General features: G+C 45.4%; 1 protein-coding gene across 3 annotated transcripts in view; it reads left to right on the top strand.

Annotated features, from left to right (window-relative positions):
• The window catches only part of ST5 (suppression of tumorigenicity 5), a 92,221-nt gene that overhangs the window by 18,222 nt on the left and 54,257 nt on the right, over nucleotides 1–19,742 (top strand). For 2 of the 3 annotated variants that reach the window (XM_026034662.1, XM_026034661.1), the window contains exons 2-3: nucleotides 3,547–3,651; nucleotides 15,494–16,711. In XM_026034662.1, the coding sequence (XP_025890447.1) occupies nucleotides 3,572–3,651; nucleotides 15,494–16,711 (1,298 nt within the window). In that variant the 5' untranslated portion in view covers nucleotides 3,547–3,571. The remainder of the gene's footprint in view (nucleotides 1–3,546; nucleotides 3,652–15,493; nucleotides 16,712–19,742) is intronic. The other variant, XM_026034663.1, reaches the window with a different exon arrangement.

Below are 19,742 nucleotides of genomic sequence, written 5' to 3'. Positions count from 1 at the left end.
AGGAGTCAAGAGGTACCGATTTCTGTCCCGCTTTGCTGCCTGTCATCTCTGAGGGCAGGAGGACACCTTGCATTGGTACTGACTGCCTTGGTATTGCTGCTGTTTGGCTGCATGGGGCTTCGCTTGCAAAACGTCTCCATGGGTGCCCTGGGCTTTGGCCTGTATTTCTCTTCCTCTCTGCCCTCAGGAAGGACTCTGCAGAGGGACTCGGGAGCAAATGGGCTGAAAGGTGCCCTGTGGCCTTCTGAAAGTGGCTGAGCTGTGGGAAAAATGGTGGACTGGTGAGTGGCACAGGCCAAGCTGACCTCTTTAAACCCATTGATCTGCATCCCTCTTCTGCTTTCCTCAGAGGCACTATTTCCTATGGTGTCACCAATAGTTGAAAACACAAGACAAGGGTCTTCAAGCTTTGAGACTGCAAATTTCATAGCTGTCTCTTGGGGACAGCTCGGGGAGGAAGCTCGAGAGTCTATTTGCATAGTTAAGAGTAAGGTAAGTTACTCATTTAGTTCAGTTACTCATTTATAGTCAGTGCCTGCTATGAGATAGTTTGCTAGTGACATACGTACTCCTAAGCGTCCCTTTATACAAGGTACTTTGGAGAGGTGTTTACTCACTCTAAGCACAGATAAAGGCCATCTGCATGGATGGGTGGTGTGTATAAAAATAATGAGGGTGCTGTAAATTCTCCTTGTACAGACGAGTTCTGATTTGGTTCTGCTTTGTGGAGTAGGAATCAAGGTGGTGTAATTCAGGTCATTTTTGTAGGAGACCTTCTAAGAGCAGGGATGTATGCTGTCTTCAGGGTTTCTTGAGGTAATAAAAATGCTTTAGAAAATACCTGCTTTGAAGCAATCCTTGTTGGTCAGGATGGTGAAAGTTATCTGGTGCTAGCAGCGGATCCTCTCTTGCTGTTGCACCATTTCTTTTATTTGTCCCTCTTCTTAATACTGCCCGGTGGTGACTGGAGCTTGTGGACAAAGTGGATTTAACAACAAGCAAGATGTAGCTTCCTGAACCATCCTGACTTGTTAAATGACCACTTAGAGACTTGGCACAGCAGTCATTCCCTAAAGCTAGGGGTCAGAGATCTGTGCATCTCCTACAAAATGTAGTTATGTAGCTAACTAGGCAATGCAGACACTGCAGCATAGCTACTTTTGGATTGGTTTTTTAATAGTATGTGATAGTACTTGAGAGTACTGTCCCATACAGTACTCCCTCTTTTACTGTTGTTGTTTTATTAAGCCCTTACATGATTGAATGTTTGTAACTGTGCTTCCAGGCCTCTCAGTAAGTTGTTGATCAACTTTTTTTTCCAAGTTATTTAGATTTTCTCTACATAGGTTGGAATGATACCAACATCACCTGGAGCAAAATGTTCATGCAAGATAAACATTAGAAGTATATAGAAAACCTGGACGATATCAGTGTATATATCAGAGCCTTAGCTGTATGACGCAGTCCTGCTATTCAATTTGACACATCTTGTATAATTCCCCTTTAGAGCTCGATTCCCCTTTTTCTGAAAACAAATTTGTTTGGCCAGTTTGGCATTTAAGGTAACTTTGAAATGTGTGACTGTGAAAAGTAGTCACATATAAGTATTTATTTATGGAAACTATGTGTATGTATATGTATTATATATAAAACAGTGATTTTATCAAGCATTTGGGAAATTGCAATTTCAGAAATGCCAGGCTTCTGTAAAAAGCAAACACAGGGCTGCATATGTGTGTGATTGTTTCCTGTTGGGTTTTGGCTGTGGGAGAAGTGGAAGATGCAATAATTCTTCCTGTGCTTTTATATTGTGGTTTCCTATCTCATGTGTGTGCCAGGTCAGTCCCCCACATTTTTGAGGCTGCAGTCAGTCTTTTTGGTCTTCTACAAAAGTAAATGTTGCGAAATGCATGTAATGTGCATGCTAATAGTTGTCATTTGTGCCATGTTCCTCTCTCATTTTTTTCGCCTTGTATTAGTGTTTATAGCAGGTTTAACACAGGAAGAGCACAGAGCTGGTGGTGGGGAAACATTAGAGGAACTACCAGCTCCCTGTGGAATGCACAATCCTAGAAAGCCTGGCCCGTGTCACGGGGATTTTTTTTTTTTTTTTCCCCAAGGTAGCCCTTTCCCGATCAGAACAGACAGTTCCTTGTAGCCCTGTTATCTTGATAATGTGACAGCAACAACCCAGAGACACGGGAGGAATGTGGGGAGATCTAATGTAGGAAAAATGTTAGCAGCTGGCACAGAGATCTGCGCTCGACCTTGGCGAGGGGCTGCCCTCGGGGTCGCCCGCTGTGTCCGCTGCCAGTCCCGCTCGTGCTGCAGGTGGCTTTTCAAGCAGCCTGGATTTACTGTGGGCTTGGGTAAACATAAAGCTCTGTGATACTCCCTTATTTTTGCTTTAGCCGTGCCACTAATGAGTCTAAAAATTGGTAGTTCTGGTCAGATCCTGGGTGGTAGTTTTGCAAACCAAGGTACTTATTTTAGTCTGCAAACTAAGGACCATCTCGGCAAACACTTCGAGCGTGTTGCCAGGAAAGCCACAGAGCCTCGACAAATAACCCGTGCAGAGTCGGGTGCCCTGAGTATCAGTCCATCTTGGGGAATTTATAAAAATATTTGTCCCTCATTTTGTAGAAATGTTTCTCAAGTGTTTACAGTGATAGAGGAAATGGTACTTGTGATACGGAGGGTCTAGGTACTGAAGGTGAAGTAGTAGAGGGGGCTCCTTCTACATGCTTGGCTTTACGCCCTGGCCCGTGTCCTTCGTGAACTCCTGTGGGGCTCGGCCGTGGGGCTCAGTGGGGCACAAGCAGACCCGGTGTTGCTGCTGGGCACTTTGCCTGCACGAGGATAGCAGTGTGGCAGGACCAACCCGGCGCCACTTTGGGCCCCGGGGAGCACAGCTGGCTGCTCCTTGCTTAGGTTTCTGTGCGCTTTGCTTTGTGGGATCTCTTGAAAAGGCAGATCTGCCAATCACTTCCTCTCCTCCCTTATCTGGGAGACTTTTTCCAGAATGTTTTTTTTTTTGCTCAACTTCTTCTAGTTCTAAACCCATTTACAGGAGAAAATCAATCTGAGGTGTCTGACTGTTTTGATAGTGTTGTGGGAAATCAAGTTGCAAGGATTTCTCAGTAATGTCTGCCACTTCCATTTACAGTTTCTTCCCTGCACCTGGTTTTTTTTTTTTGCCTCTTGGGCCTGCAGCAAAACAAACAACACTTCCAGCTTTTTAAGTTCTCTTCTGAAGCAGCCCATCAAGCAGGAATAGTGCATTCGAGGAAGCATTAGTCTTGCCTCCTACAGGGAATTCTAGAAAGCATAACTGGATGTGCATGGCTTTTATTGTGGCCAAAATTTAATATATAACTTTTGGTTCATTACCAAATCTAATGTCTTGATATTGCTGGGAAATAAGATTGAAAGGCAGTCCAGAGTTCTACTTTTCCCCAACTTGTCTTGGAAACACTATTCAGGCAATCTTGAAAGGTTGATTTTCATTTGGATCTGTCAGAGCTTGATAGATCTTTCTTCTTGCAGGTATCCCGATTTGCAGAAAGCAGAAATGACCATGACTGCCAACAAGAATGCCAGCATCAACAGCAGAGCTGGAGGCAGTAAAGTGCCCCAGGACACTCTGGATAGGTAAGTGAACCGCAGGATTTGTAGGCTCTAAGCAACATTTGCCTGTGTTTGCAGCAGAGGTTTTGTTCAACAAGTAAGCTCTATTCTGACTCGGAGACTTTTGCTGGGCTGAACACTGTTTTGGGTAGGAACTTGAGGAATTAGGTGTGAGGAAAAGGTTCATTTCTGACATTTTTCTGTCAAGCTGTTACTGCTCACTGACTGGTTGGGGTGAGAAGAGGCTGCAAGGAAGGCCTTGTGCTGAGGGCATTGTGTAGGCCACCGAAGGCTTGACCCGGGTGCCTTAGCCATAGGACCACATATCTCCTTTTCTGCAGGGCTAATCTCCCAGAATGTATTTGCCTTTTGGTTTTTAAGCTGTGGAAGTGAGTGGCAAATATTTACTTTAACCTTTATGACAGAGCCTGGGCCTAAACTGTGAATCCTGTCTTGTGAGCAGAACTGAGACTAGGGAGACCTGTCTTCCTGCTGGGCAGGATTATTTAGATTTCGATTTGCTATAATTTTTCCGTTAATCATTTTGGGCTGAGTTTCTGTTGATCTGGAAAAATTTTATAGTCGAGAAACATAATATCTGTTTTCATAAAAGGAACACTTAGGGTGCCCCCAAAATAGGCCAATGCAATATATGCAGTTTATAAGATGGCTAGAATATCTATGCCATTAGAGTTATTCTCAGATGCTTGATAGGCAGATGAAGGTGATCGTCCTCTCATTTCCAATCACAGCACAAAAATGAAGTTCCCTGCAAGCAGCTGTGCTGCTACGTGGTGGCTTTAGGGGCTGCCATAAGGCGCTGGAACAAGGATTGTTCACTCTGATTCCCTGAGCTGGCTTGGGGAAGAGAGCCAAAGCGGAACCTGGCCTTGGTACCAGCTCCGCAGGAGGACTATGCGCTCAGTTGGAGGAAAACCTTGCTTGATGAAATCCCTAAGCTTGCCTGTTGCTGAACCCCAAAATTTTGCTGATCAGGATATCGTGCCTTTATTTGGGTTTTTTTCTGCCTTCTTTAGCCTACTAGTTTCTTTAAAGGAATGACTAGTGTGTGCACTACTAATCAGATTTCCATTAGGATGCCTTTGATCTTGGAGTTGCATCTCTCTACCTGGAAAGAACAGGAGATAGCTGAGCTGGGTACCCACAGGCCTCTAGCTAGGGGCTTTGGAGTTTATCTCCCCGTGGCGGGTGGGGCCGTTCCGCCTGTCACCAGCAATTTGTGATCTCCGTTAGTGCCAGGCGCCCGGCCCTGCGGCTCCGCTGCTCCGCAGAGCGCGAGTGAGCGGCACGGGGCCCGAGCCCTGGGCATTGGCCCGTGGCCTGGAGCATGTGGGAGATGCCCAGCCTGCATCTTCCTGCTGGCCACCTCCCTGGCGAGGCCAGTGAGGGCACCAATCCCAAGCACTGCTAATGGGGAGGTTGTGCTCTGCACCCAGCTGCTCCCTGTACGCTTCGGCCATTGAAAAGCCCTCACCTGGGAGAACAATCCCTGTTCAGTCGAGGCTTGGATCTGTGGTTTAGAAATGAAAGACCCTGTGTTCTCTTACCAGTTCCCTGCTCTGTTTAGTTATCCTAAAAGGATATTTTCCACTAGAACAGAAAGTACAAAGAAGATGTAACAGAATTTGTTAAAAAGTAAAATTCAAAGAAGACTTGGACATGCTGAAATAAAGATAAGTGAAAGAATTATTTTGTGTTTCTTCCCTGATCGGAAGAGAGACCCTTTGTCCTGAGCACCAGAGCAAGAAATGAATTGACACAGCATTTTCGCATTCATTTCACAGAGCTTTTCCTGTAGATAGCAGAGTAACTATTCAGCAGATACCACTGTGTATAGTAATTGGGCATTAGCCAGAGTTCAGTCTCTACACTGAAAGTCACCCTTGTATTGGCCCTTCAGGAACATCAACAGCAAATGCATTTTAAAAACAGATGAAACAAAGTATTTTCTTGCAAGTAGGAGCTGCATCATAAAATTGCATTTGAGTCAGTGGAAATAACCTAACTGTTTATTTAGGAAGAAATTTGTTAGAAAACTTGTTTAGAAATTTATCATCATGCAGATATGGAAATTTTGCCCAGCATGTCCAAATGTTACTCATGAAGCACTGTAAGAGAAGCAATCTAGAAAAGAATGAGTAGAAAAAAAAAAGGAAATTTTTTATGATTATAGTATTAATGGTGAGCTTTAATGTGTGTTAATGCCTTGTCGTGAAGAAGCTGTAGAAAAGCCCTAAGGAAAAGATTGGTTAGTTTTGTTGTCTCCTTAGCTTTGGAAGGAGAATGTTAGGGCTGCAAAGCAAGGCACATAGTGCGGCGCCAGCCTTCCTCGCTCCTGGCCCCAGCCTAGCAGTGTGCTGCTGTGCTGAACAGCTGCCGAGCAGCAGCTCGGACCTGAAAATCATCCTTCGCATACTGCCTACAGAGAATAAGCCCCTGTTGCATCAGAATTTCTCAGAGTCTTTTTTCAGGTAATTTCTTTAGTATTTGAACCCTGAAAACAGAAGTTAAGCAGCAGTAGGATAAAAAGGCTTTATATTACAGATCCTTTCAAAAAATTTCAGAAGATTTTTCTGACAGCCTCTGGAAAGCAGCTGGATTGCTCAGGCAGTGCAACACGGTGATACTGGCAACGTTTAAGTATGGGGATTGTTGGCTAATTCCCCTGTGTTATTACAGCCTCAGTGACCCCAGGCAACCTGCCCCTTCTACGAAGGGAACTTTGCCAGGGGAGCAGCTGTGCCTCTGGGCAGCAGGTCTGGAGCCCAAGCAGGTGGACCTGCTACGTGGGAAGCGGATCTGTCATTTGCAACGTGGTTTGCTCCTGGTTGGAAAGGCTACTTCACGTCCACGCAGGCAAATAGGGGACGTGACACATCGACCAGTTTCAAAAGGACACAGTCTAAGAGGCTGGAGGGCATTTTAATGGGAATTTTTAACCTCTCCCTTTTCTCTCTGAACGCTCCAGTCATCTGAGTGAATTTCAAGATAAGTCTTCAGTCTGGCCGGCTTGTTTGATATCTCTCTGTTTGTGGTTTGATGTAACTAATACAACTTGCATGATTTAACTAGCAATATGCAGCCAGATTGTCTCAGTTCAAAGGTTGAAGAGTGAGTTGTAAGCTGTAAGCTTTTGTAAGCTCTTTAAAATAAAAAAGAAAAAGAAAAAAAAAAGTAAAACAGAACAAGAAAACAAATTTTTTCCTAGTCATGGTCATTTCTCAGGAAACTTTGGTTTGCCAGATTTCTAACACCTCTGTCCCTTCAAATCAGCATGTCAGACTGCAGTGAAAGGTGTTGTTAGAGTTAGTCTCGTTAAACATTAATGTTTCCTCCCTTTAAGCATACAAAGGGTTCGAGGCTTGACACATGCAGTCCCACTCTACGTCATTTGTTGCTCGAGAAATGAGGCAGTGACATTTCAGGAAGTACCAAAGCTCCAGAAAGGCATGAGGCACCGAAGGTGCAAGTCATCCATTTTCACTCCTCACTTTTACAGGAGAGAAGAAGTTGGGCGTAAGTTGGGAATGGCTTTGCTGAAGTGCTGGATGCCTGTCGGAGACATGGGAGGAGGAAAAGAAATGGAGCAGAAGTGAAAGGAGCATGAAGCATTGCAGAAGTGTTTTCTTTTATGCTCTTTCCTGTGAGCAGTTTTGAGGTCAGGCATGCTTGATGTTCATTATCGCATTACCGCTTGCACGCGGGAACTTAACACCAGCTTTGTCCTCGCTGAAGGCAGTGATAGGAACAGCTTTAATTCCAGAGGGTGCAGCTGGGTGTAGGTACAGAAACAAGGAACTTTGGGGGATGATAGCTTGATTTATGCCCTTCCATCCCGTTTGCACGACTTGAGTGCATGTTTCTGGTGTAATCTAGTGAGAATTTTGGTTTTCATCTTCCTTTTGGAAGGTGCAGAGGAATTCTGCCATTGCCCTCTTTCTCCCTGAGGTGCTCCCCTGCAAGTAGTCCCAGCGCGTATGAGGAGCAGCAGCTTTTATTCCTGTATGTTGCAGCATAATGCTTTGGGTCTACCGAGTTTAGTTTTGCTGTAAGGATACCATTAGAGAGATGCTTTCCTTGCTTTTGCCTCCGCTGAAGTTGTTGGCTGGCAGTGACTGTCCTTTCTAAATGTTGGTGGGACGTGTTGAGATGGAAGCGCGGAAGCAGCCGCGGTGCTGCTGGTGCCCTTCTTTATGTTGTATCGGGCCTGAGGCCTGCTTGTGTGTTTAACAGTGTGTGCTAGGGACCTTCCTTTTGGGATTGCAGACAGCTTGAGTTTTTTCCTTTGAAAATACCAGATATCTTGCAGATGCTTTTTAAAGAAATCATTGTTGTGATTTTTCAGTGAATTTTTCAGTGAATATTCTGTTATTCAGACTGAAACTGTGCATTTCTTAAGTGTTCCTAAGTGTTTATTTGCTCCAGTTCAGAGGAGCAAATAGTGTTCTAACAACCAGTTTTGCATCAGTTCATATCACCAACAGTTTCTCTTTGATAACTTGGTAACTTCGGTAACTCTGACATAAGCAACCTAAGTGAGAAGAAAATCAAACTCTACTTCATAAATGCTTGAAGAAAGTGGATGAGAAAGGGCCGTGAGGAAAAGCAAATAAATTCCCTCTTGAATTCCAGCAGAGGCCTCCATTGCTGCTTAGCCCACGCACGGGCCCGGCGGTTGCAGGAGCAGTGGGTTCCACATGGGTATCTCCTTGCCGGGCGTGACATGGATGGCACCTTCCAACGCTCTCACCGGCTGCTGGCGTCTGAGAAGGCAGCACCTGGTCGGCTGCTCCCTTGCTCCTCCCTGGCTCCAGCGCCTCCATCCGTCGCGTTGTGCTCGGCAACTGCTGCTGCTCCTGCTTGTCCAGGAGCTGAAAAAATCCCGCTTCTAATTTTGTTCACGTAGTCGTTTACACAGAAGCCAGGTTTGCTAATGGATAAGAACTAATGCTTCCTGTTGCCATGCCTGTTGTGAGCCTTGGTGGTGCTGTTCTTTTTCAAATACAAAGGCATAACTTAAAAAAAAAAAAAAAAAAAAAAAAAAAAAAAAAAAAAAAAAAAGACCGTTTTGGCCATTTTCAAAGGTTGCAGTGAATGCAAGTATGTGGGTGAGAGTGAGAGAATTGTCTGAGTTGAGACGCATAAATAGGTGACAGGGAAGTTTGCACAAGGAGGTAATATCTTTTATTGTGTTACTTGATAGAGTTGGAAAAAAATGCTCAAAGTTTTAGGTGCACAGACCCTTAGAGCTCTAGAAATCATCTCTTTCTGCTGCTGAGGGGCAAAGAATGGAGGCTGAAACTTGTGAAACTAAGCTAAAGGCAAAGAGCAAGGGTGTATTTCTTTAGTCATACCGTTAAGAGCAATGCAGTAGCAAACAATTCTGCCAAACTGCTTCAGCTTCATCTTTAATAATGATAGAAATGGATGTATAAAAAAGTGCTGTTCTGATGACAAATAGGCTTTTTATTTTATATGTTTATTTTTATTTATTTATTTTGCTCACAAAGAGGTTTGCACAAAGTTGATCCTAGTTGCTTTGAGGAAAGGTGCTGTTCGGGTGTGAGACCACTCAGAGGTCTAAGCACTCTTGAGACCAAACTGGAAATCAGAATTATTTCTTTTTTTTCCCCTTGCCTCACAAAGCCAAGTTAAATGTGACCTGCCCATCGAATAGCTGGATTTCAGGTGCCTGGATCAGACAGGCCACCCTCAGGTGAGGGTGCTGTTGAGGGCATCCTGTATTCAGAGACACATAAGGCAGGATCTTCCCTTGGGCTGGGGTTTATCCTCCGAGCACTGCAGTAACTGCAGAAGCAATGCAGGTATTTTTAGATCTTTTAAGTCACTTTGGTATTATGCTGTATTATGCTGGTATTGTGCACACTTTGTTTTCTTGCTGAGTCCAAGTGTCTCAGGTCTCAAGCTGCTGGATTGTGATATTTGTAGCTGAATTGAAGACAGAAAATAAGAATGCCAGTTTCATAACAGACAGATGGGTAACAGTTTTCAGTTTTATGACCCGCTCTTTTAGGATGCTCTGTGTTAGTTTAAAAAAAAAAAAAGTGGTTTTTGGAGACCAAAAAAAAAAAAAAAAAAAGGTGGGGGGAAACTGAAGAAAGCAAAACTAGAGAAAACTAGTGCTTGTGGTCTCAGCTATATCTGGAATAAAGAAATACCTGAACCTGTAGATAAAACAGCTGCTAAAGAGGGATTAGGCAGATGACATGTAACCTGCTGACAGGTTACATGTCATCTACATTGGTAGAAACAGAGGACAGCACCTAGACTGGTGGGTCTGGAAAGAGAATGTGGGTACAGGTAGGAAAGGCAGATAGCAAATGTGTATTTTCTGAAAGCAGCCTGTGAGAGTGGATGAGCTTTAGAAGGGTTTTCTTAAAAATGAGGGATGGAGTCCTAGATGACCATTTATTTTTTGTGTCTCCTTTACATATTTCTTCTTATGTCTATCTAATGAGGTTTTCTGTGACCTAGAAGTTTCTGTGTCAAGCAGGGAAGGGTTGGTGGTGCTCTCTGTTAGCGTATGCTCGGGGCTGGCTTCCAGCTCAGTTCTTTTTCCCCTTTGCCTATAGACTATTTCAGTAAAGTATACTGGGACCTCATAATGTTTTCTGATTTGTGACGGCAGAAAAGGAGTGAACCTGTTTTACACCAGCTTTTCCAAACCAGCTTTTCCAGTTCCAGACTTAACAGGTTCCTGAACCCAGAATTGCCTCAGATGAGGGGTAAAAAACTAAATGTCACAGTTTATAAAATGATTTTATAACCCATTCCAGGCTATGTGCGTATAAGTTTAGAATACTTGTGAAGCTCTAGTAGATTTGGTTCCAAAAAGTTTATTATTTTGAGATTCTGGGGAAGATAATGCTGAAAAATCACTTGTGCTTTGAAAAAGCAAAGCTGAGAGCATCCATACACATAGGGGTTTTGAACAGTCATGTTTGAACATGCCGTTAAAGAGCAAATTTCAAGGACTGGTGGTTCTTAAATTAATAGATTGTACTTGTGCATTCAGCCTAATTAAAGAAAATACCAGAATTTGCTGGGTTCCCACCCTCCCTCCAAGGAAAAAACTAAGATCTTAAGAAATGCTGGTGAGGGTAAATCACTCTGAACCATTTCTAGATCATCATGATTACTGTGGTTTTAGTGACCTTATTGGGGCTGCATTGGTCTACATCACCCTAGGATCCAACTGAAGATGAATATTATAGGCAGTTTAATGAATGAAAATGTGTATCTTCACATCCTCTTGAGAAATATTTTTTGTACTCATTTACGGGGAAAACTAAATGTTTATTTTAGTTCACCTAATTTTGTAGCTTCTCAAAGGAGAAATTTCTATAGCTTTTTTTTCAGAGCTCTGTAAATGCTAGATAGTTTAATGAGAAGTCTCCAGTTTTCTGAGTACTCTAACTTGCCTAGGTCACAGCTGGTTCTGATTTTATTATTGATACTCTGAGACAGGTTATGTTGTCTTCCTAAAATGGCACAATGCTCTGAGAAAAACTGGGGATAAGCACAAAACTAAAAGTGCTGAGAAATCCCTATTTTCCTAGCAAAAGAGCACAAATCCAGAGGAGAGAAAATAACACTCTGTGACTTCATACGAACTCACCTAACATTGATGTCACCATTAAAAGATGGGATCTTGTCAACAGGTACCTGGAAAGGCCCAGTACCTTTCTCTCAGCACATTCTTAACTCCTTTTTTTCTTTCTTTTCGAGTAAATGGGCTGTCAGGGGCTTGAGCATGTTGACATGGGAAATTCCCTCAGTTAGAAAGAGCCAAAAACTGTTCCCATGTTCTGAAGGAGCTGGTTTAAGCAGGGTGGATGGGATTTGTAGAACAGACATGCCTGCCTTGGGCACCGGGTGCTCCGTGCAGCCGTTCCTGGTGCCCAGGGAGAGCGGGAGCGGCGCTGCGGGGCGAGGAGCACAACCCTTCTGCCCGAGGCAAGTCACTCGCCTCCAGGCAAGTTTATGCCTCAGTTTCAGAAAAAAGTTAGTTTGTTCACGTTCATAAAACCCTAATGTACTGCGGATGCAAGCTCTTAGTAAATGCAGGCCCTCATTATCACCTTCGTGGGCATCCAAGAGAAGCACAGAGGCAGTGCTTTGGCCCCCGTGCTGGCTGGCCCCTGTCTCTGAAAGACACTTGCTGAGGTGGCAGCGGCCGCAAGGCCGGCGCTCGCTCGGCCGCTCGCTCCTCCCGCGTTGCGGCGGGCGCCGCTGGCTTAGGCTCACTGCTCGTGCTCACCGAGTAGCGCCTGCTTTTAAAGCCTTCTCCAAGGATTGCATGCTGCTCCCTCTCTGCATAGCCAGGCGTTTCGCAGGTAGCAAAACGTTAATGTCCTGTCTTAACATCAGAGACTTCCTGACTTTTGGGTGAGATGCTCTAGCAGTTACGGCGGGAAGAACCTTAGTGTTTTCCTGCAAGGTGCCCTTGCTCCCATGAGTGACAGGAATAGTTTTCCTCTCTCGCACTTGATGAGGAGCAGGATGCAGGTTAGCTTGGACCAGGCTGGCAAGTGATCCTGTTCTCTCCTTGCTGTAAAGGAGATGCATCTCCACCCTCTCCACCATCACCTGTGGCTGTTAATTCAGCAGAGATGAAAGGAGGCCGCTCTTGGTACTTGGCTTCAGGATGATACTGGACTTTAATAGAAATATATATGTTGTTCCTGGAAAACTGTATTTTTCTTTGAGAGCTGGTCTGGAAAATTGTACTTTTTGTAAACTGAAAAGGCTTCTCTGTGTTTTGGTGAGCTGGAAAGCGGAAGATGAATCAGATTTTAGAGCTTGGTTATATCTGTTTCTCCAAGTCCTACAGGTAGTGGCTAGTGCACGTGGCCATTCCTGAGGGAGCAGCTCAGAGCAGCAAGGCTCAGCATGGGCTAGAGGGAGGGACAGAGCCCCTGGGCTGCCCTGCTCTGCTCCGTGTGGAGCTGTCAGGAGCTGTCACGGCTTATGAGCGCCTCTGCCAACTGCCCTGTGCCAGGAGCCATAGGGGATTCCTCACCTAACTGGGAATCTGAGCACGTTGTTTTGGTTTGTTCTGAGAAATGCCGATACTTCCAAGTCATGATGCTGACTAGAAAGAGGATCTTCTTTGCAGATGCTTGTTAAGGAGTCTAAATTTGATATGGTAATTTTATTCATGCTGTTTTTACCTAATATTGTGAAGGTCTGTGTAATGATATATGTTGTAAGGTGCTGCATGTATCATTCAGTATGTAGAAAGCTTCAATAAAAACATTTTGCTTTACGAAAGGATCGCAAGTTATTTCATTATGTGGTCTGTCCAATAATACTAGTCTGAAAGATTGCAAAACTGTTGTGCCTTCAAGAGAATATTCTTCCAATGGAAGTGGTTTTTTTGGGAGGAAGAACCAGTTTACCCATTGTTCAACTTCTGGGCTGTTTGTGGATTCTGCTCCTTGCTGCTCTCTTGGAGACCACACGCCAGCAGACAGACGCGCACGGTTTGGCCTCTCCTCCGTGCTGAATGGGTTCTCTAACTTCTAGCCAGGTTATTTAAGATGACAGCATGAGTCAGGATACGGCAGAGTCCTGGTGACCGGCGGGATCCCAAGTGCTGCTTGGCACACACCTCCATAGAGCTCTTTGCTGGGCAGGCCCACACTTGTCCAAGGGAAGCAAGGGGTTTGAGATCGAGCGGTAAATGCAGTGAGTTCATCAGGAACATCAGGAAATGCAGTGAGTTCATCAATCCTGCAGAGAAGTTGGCCTGGTGGGTCAGTCAGGTATAAGACCAAATTAATTTAAGTGTTGATCTAATCAGTGTGAGTTATGCCCTGTTCACATTATGCTATAATAGGGCTGAAATAATTTGTTTCCTCTCAAGATTGTTCACTTACATAGTGAAGTGGTTAATGTGTTGTGTTTAGAGAGACTATTCTGGAGTAGCTAACAAACGCTGCCTTGGCAGAAAGGCCGTCCTCTCCTCGGAGGTTTTGCATGTTCCTAGATTCAGATGGTTTTCTCCACTGCATTGCGTACTCTCTGTAGCAGAGTTGTCATATACGTATTTCTGTGATACCCAGCAGATTGGGCTCCTGCTCTGATTGAACTCTGTGCCACAAGATAAGGCAGAAACACCATTAAAAATGCTAGGAAGTTGACTTTGCACATCATAGGGTAAGTGGAGCGGAGATGATCATGGCTTCCCAGATGAAGTGGCAGAAATGCTTACGGTATTTTCTACTACATGGTGAGTCAAAGGCAGAGGGAGAATTGTCAGCAGGATCTTACACCTCTGCTGCTCGTTACCAACCAGTTAGACCCCAATCATCTTGTAATTTGTTCCTGCTATTGTCAGTATAGATTATCATTTGGAAACTAACACATTCTTTTAATTGAAAGGGGCCTCATTAATTTGGATGTCAGTTTTCCCATGCTGGATAGGGAAGAAAAATGTTTTAATGTGTGCTCCATATGCTAAAGAATTCCACATGGCCTCTTGGCCGGGCCTGTCTCTTCTCTTTTGCTGAGTCCTGACAGTGCATTTAGCGAGTGGGCAACTTCAAAGGCAGCAGTATGGTCTTTGTATGTAAAATACATTTCAAATGAGTTAAACTTGCTTTGTTGAGAGAAATGTTTAGTGTAGCTCTAGAGCAAGCTTACACGATGTACAGAAATTTGGAGAACAGCATCTCCGGTCTAAGCTAGTGGAGTGAGTGTTGGGGATAAGAGAGTTATCTGCGTGCCTCTCAGAACACAAGCTCAACAGCATGTACGTGGCATTGGTTTTGATCTTTCTTCTTTTTCCTTACTGGTGGAAACGCAAGGGTTTCTAGGGCAAAGTGTCAAAGGAGTCATTAGCATTTCTGCTATGCGTTGTGTTGTGGCAGAGCAGTAAAAGCCTTCTTTTTGACATGGTTTGGCTTAATTTTCTTATTCCTGGCTCATCACCCATTAAAGTGTTGCTTAATTTCCTTTTCTCTTTTTGTTTTTAAAGCTTTTGTAACAATGTACAAAACCCCAGGCACAGTGACTGATTTTGCAAACCATGGCAAAAAGTATTCTAAGGGTTTGTTGGTGGTGGTGGTAGGGTTCTGTTCCCCCCCCTCCTTTTCTTCCCCCAAGGAAACACTGAGACTTTTCCTGAGGTCTGACATAACCTGAGTTTATGTTCTTTGGTGTGTATTGTGGGAAGATTAACATGGTTTTTTTTTGATCTGTAGGATTGTTCTCATAAGAAAATATTTCTGTTCTCCTTGATATGGAGAATTTAATCTGGCTGCAACATCAGACCAATGACAAAACAGGTCTCTTCTTTCCTTTTTTTAGTTTACTGTATGCATTAGGGATTTGAAATGATGTGGCTAAAATATCAGAGCTGCTGGCCTGGGTGGTAGTAGTTTTTTGTGAATTAAAAACTCATATGTTTTTAATTTTGTTTGCTCCCTGCAACCAATGCATAAACTGTCTTCCCTGCTGGTTGACCTTTCCAAATTTTACTTCAGCAGGAATATTTACTCTGTAGGAAAATGCCCTTTTCCTGCAGAGGAAATCTTTAATATTGCAGGGCAGGAAGTTTTCTGGTATGTGCAGTAGATGGAAAGGAGGTAAAAATGAATGAGAACACCGGCTTTGTGGGGGCCAAATACGTGGCCCACCCGAGGTTAATTGTTGATCCCCCAGCTGTGTGGCTGAATGGTGTTTGGTGGCTCCTTGGCGAGGCTTGGGGGCAGTTACGAGATGTGCAGGCATCCTCCGCCTTACCTACAGCCAGAAGAATTGTGGCTTGTAACTCCAGTTTTTCCCAAGGACTTGATTTTTTATTTCTTTCTGCTTCCAGGTGTCAGTCAGTCTCTCCACCACCTCTCTTGTCCCCGCCAAGAAGCCCAGCGTACCCGCTCAGCGACAGCGAGGACTCGTGCCGCGCTTCTCGGCCCACCAAAGCCTCCACCTCCAGGCTGCGCCTCAGGGACTGGAGCAGCCGAACTGCTGCCTTGCGAAGCACCTCCACGAGCGCCTCGGACACCGACTCGCCGAGCCGCCCTCTCAAAGCCAGCAGCGTGGGCGCTTTGGATAAGAGGCTCTCTGTGTTCAAGGCAGAGGACCACAAGGAGAGCCCCAAGGAGGCTCATGATGGGGACACGATAGGGAGCCATCCGCTCACCCGGAGCACCCTCTCCCTGGGCACTGCGGCCAACTTGCGGAACCTGTCGCTCAGCCGCACGAGCGTCCGCTCGCAGGCGCTGGACATCAGGCAGAAGATCACGGAATGGGAATGCCGCCGGGAGCCGTCCCCCAGGGCAAGCACCTGCGTGGACAAGAGGGATGCTGGGGAGCGGTCAGGCAGTGAGAGCTGCCCTAGCGTGCTGACTTCTCCGTGCAGCGAGAAGACCTTTGATTTCAAAGGTTTCAGGAGAATGAGCCGAACATTTTCCGAGTGTTCTTACCCGGAAACAGAGGAGGAGGAACTGCTGGACAGAGATTCCTGCCATCGGCTGGAAAAGAGGGCGACAAGGAGCGAGCCTCCTGCTGCTGCCTTCCTCAAGGGCCACGTGAGGAAAGAGCCCTCGGCCGTGCTCAACCGGATACAGAAGATTGAGGAGGCTCTAAAAGAGCAGCCAGGCCGAGGCCTCCCCCAGTTACCCAGTAGCTGTTACAGTGTTGACAAAGGGAGGAAAAAGTCTCTAACGCTGAGCACTGTGGAGGGACTGGGTGAAAACCTAAATGATAGCAAAGCAGGGAGTGTTATTTTGGGGAGTGATCCAGAAACACCTACTGACGCTGAAAAAAACAGTAAAACGAACCCGGGGGTTGCTGCAAACTTGGCTGGCCCTAAAATGCTCCTTGAAAGCCCAGCAAACACAGCGGTGAATCCCGTCCCCAAGCCCAAACGCACCTTTGAGTACGAAGCGGACAAGAATCACAAAAGCAAAGCGAGCAACGGCCTCCCTGCGTGTGCTGCGGCCGCCGCTCCGCCACCGCTGCCCTCCACCCCGGCCCCCCCGGTCACCAGGAGGCAGAAGAAAGAGTCCCGCTTCCACAGAAAATCCCAGAATAGGTAACAGCCAAGGAGATGGGGTTTTGCTAGATTTCACAATTAAAGCATGTGTTGTTGAATGGCAGAAATTAATTTTCTCTCTCTAATTTGTCCCTGTCTCCCTCTTTTGTTCTGAGAAATGTTAGGAATCATTTGTGGGACGCATATTTTTCCCCTGGATGCCTTGGTGCAATGCATTTACATGGCCACAATTTTGGAGCTCTCCAACCTACATTCATCCATCCCTGGAAAAGGCAAGAGATTGTGTGTGCCGAGGGTTATCTCTCCCACTTTAGCACAAATGCCCAGCTTTGAGATGTTTAATGGAGCCCAATTTCATTATTTTCTTATAGCAGGACTGTAGCTGATCTGCCAAAGTCCTGCCTGGCTGTTTACTACAAAACATGTCGTCAGAGATTTGTGTGTCCAGAGCTTGCTAACGCAGTGACTGTGTCAGCTTTATGGGACAGGGGTGATTTTATTTACTTAAGTGCTTAGAAGTGTTGTTGAAGTGACTATTGATAGCCATAGAGGATGAACATTGAGAAAGCCTTGTTGCAGTAGGATCTTTATTATTTTCCTGAGTTACTAGTGAGTAGAGGATATGGCTACTCCTGCCCAGCAGTCTACGAAGTTCACATTGTCTTAACTGCATGATTTCAGGGATGTTTTGGGAGTAGTCAAGTTCATTCTGCTCATTGCTTGGGAAATTTTAGGGATAGTTATCGATAAACACTGCAAGTGTGGCACTTGTAACATGTTCAGCTCTGTGGGTATATGCAGAACGCACATGCACGCAGTATTTAGAAGTGAGCTGTGCAAGCAACTGCTGAACAACATTTTGAATGCAGGCTGTGCATGTGGTATCTGGTGCAGGATGTTAAGTTGAGTCTAAGTTTATGTCAGCACAACCTGACCCAAAGTGTACTGGACAGGAAAAGGAGAAGAGGAGCCTTCAGATTGTTTCCTTTCAAGAAACACCTGTTCTGCAATGGATCAGGCGGCTCTAGGGATGTGCGGTGCTTCCCTGAGAAAGAAGGGGGAAAGAAAAAGTCAAGCTCTCATTAGCAGTGCTCTCATCTTTCAATTTGGGCAGTAATGTCAGTTAGAGGAAACAAGCCTAGATCTTGATAAGACTTTATGAAATAAAGCTAACCTCGCTTTGTTCAGCACAGCATTTGTAGTGTATAGAAGACAAAAAGTACTTCTTAAGTGTTTGGATATAAACGCCAGCCTTTGTTGGATAATTGAGGGGCAAGTGGAAAAAATGGTCTGTGTAAAATGCTAAAGGCAGGGGGATATAAAATACTAAGGGGGGTGTGTGATGGGCAGGTGAGGAGGGAGGTGAACAATAACAAGAGATAAGATTGGCTGCAGAAGCACTTTGTGATCCACAACTAAGTAACCAGAATCAGTCTTTGTCTTTGAGTATGCGGTCAGGTGAAGCTGGAGTTGGATACAATTTTTTTGCATTTGATCTTTTTTTTTTTTTTTTTAAGAAGTGATGTAATTCATACTTGTGCTTTTGTACTTCTTTTGTTTAAGGTAAGGATCACTTCCACACATACAAGGAGTTTGAGACCATACAAGCCATCTAACAGCCACAATATTTTGTTGCAACTAATTATTGAAATCTTGGTCTCTAAGCTGTTCTCTTTTCAAGAATAGATATAGTTTGTGCTTGTAGCTGTGTGTTACACATTGTGGCTTTACACTCAACGGAAAGCTCTGAGAATACCTAAGGATATTTATTGTTCTAATAACTTTTTCTAAAAGACTGCTTTCCTTTCTGGTGTTTAATTTAACGTTATGATGAAGCGGTGAAAGTCTGCTGGGTTTGTCTGCTAGCACAGGTAAGGGCTGTAGCCAGGGGTGCTGGTGGTTATAGTAGCTTCCACGCTGGGATCAGCATGGTCTGGATATTCTGCAGTGGTTGAAGATCCAGATGCAGAACCAGAGAGGAGAGTTGCCATGTGGCCCTGGGACACATGAGCACTGCTGAGTGCTAGGCCCCAAAACCCTTTGGTGGCCCCATGCAGCGTCCCTGCATAACAGTGTTGCCTTGAAGTGGCTGGGAGTGGATATTAATGTGCTTCCCCCACGCAGTCTCATTTCGTACACCGTTATGTCAGCATTGCCTCAAGGGCTGTGAGAACTGCTGGGAAGTGGGGAAGAGCTGGCATGTGGGTCTGAAACTCTCAGCTTGTTTCTGCCTGTGTCTTGGTGTCTGTACCATGCACCTGATGATTTGGAAAGGTGGGAGACTTCTCTTAATCCTGCTCTGCACCCATAAGTCTCCTCCAGCAGCCAAATGACTGGCTGCTCCTGTCAAATACAGGAGCATCATTTTTGCATTGACGCAGTCTCTGATGTGTAAGGGAAATGGATACACTTGTAGTTCTCCTGAGCCTTGGCTGCCATCAAAGTACGTTTCACCTCAGCTGGTTACTGCTAATTAGCTCATGTCGGGATCAGAGCAGGAAGTGAGGGTGTCAGCACAGCCTGTACAGACCTCGCAGCGCTCCTGGGTTTGCACTCGGCGGGGAGCCTGTTTCTCCCACCATTTCATCTCCAGCATTGGGTTGTGTTAAAGCTCACACAGGGAGAGCTGGCAGCGCAAACCAGCTATCTCTCTACTAGGGTCCTGATATTCCATCTGAGAACAAATGCTGGGCACCCTGGAGAATGGAAAGAGCGAGGCCTCTTTGCTCACGGTTTGCTCAGCAGCACTGGAGCTGCTGAGTGAGAGAAGCTCTTGGAGGCTGTGGAGAGTTGTCCCTAGAGTGCCGGGGTGGGAGCCAAGTTGCATGGATTCTCAGGAGCAGCCTGTGAATAGGATGGCGGCTGGATGGCTGGCCAGTCAGCCCTGCTACGACCTCTTGCAGCCTGCAGGTTAATCCCATACCCATTTGGGCTGGAGCTGTGCTGGCAAACCTCCCGGCCACAGTGGTGGTGGAGAACACAGGCAGAAGTGACTGGTTTTCCCTCTCAGTGAAATGCTTCCTCCGCAGGGAAGCATCGTGCCCGACAGCCCAAGCCGTCAGGCCCCCAG

The sequence above is a fragment of the Nothoprocta perdicaria genome, unplaced genomic scaffold, assembly GCF_003342845.1.
Source record: "Nothoprocta perdicaria isolate Ctin4 unplaced genomic scaffold, notPer1 scaffold_15, whole genome shotgun sequence".
Classification (NCBI taxonomy): domain Eukaryota; kingdom Metazoa; phylum Chordata; class Aves; order Tinamiformes; family Tinamidae; genus Nothoprocta; species Nothoprocta perdicaria.
The sequence above is the reverse complement of the archived record's forward strand: the minus strand, read 5'-3'. Positions and strand labels throughout refer to the sequence as shown.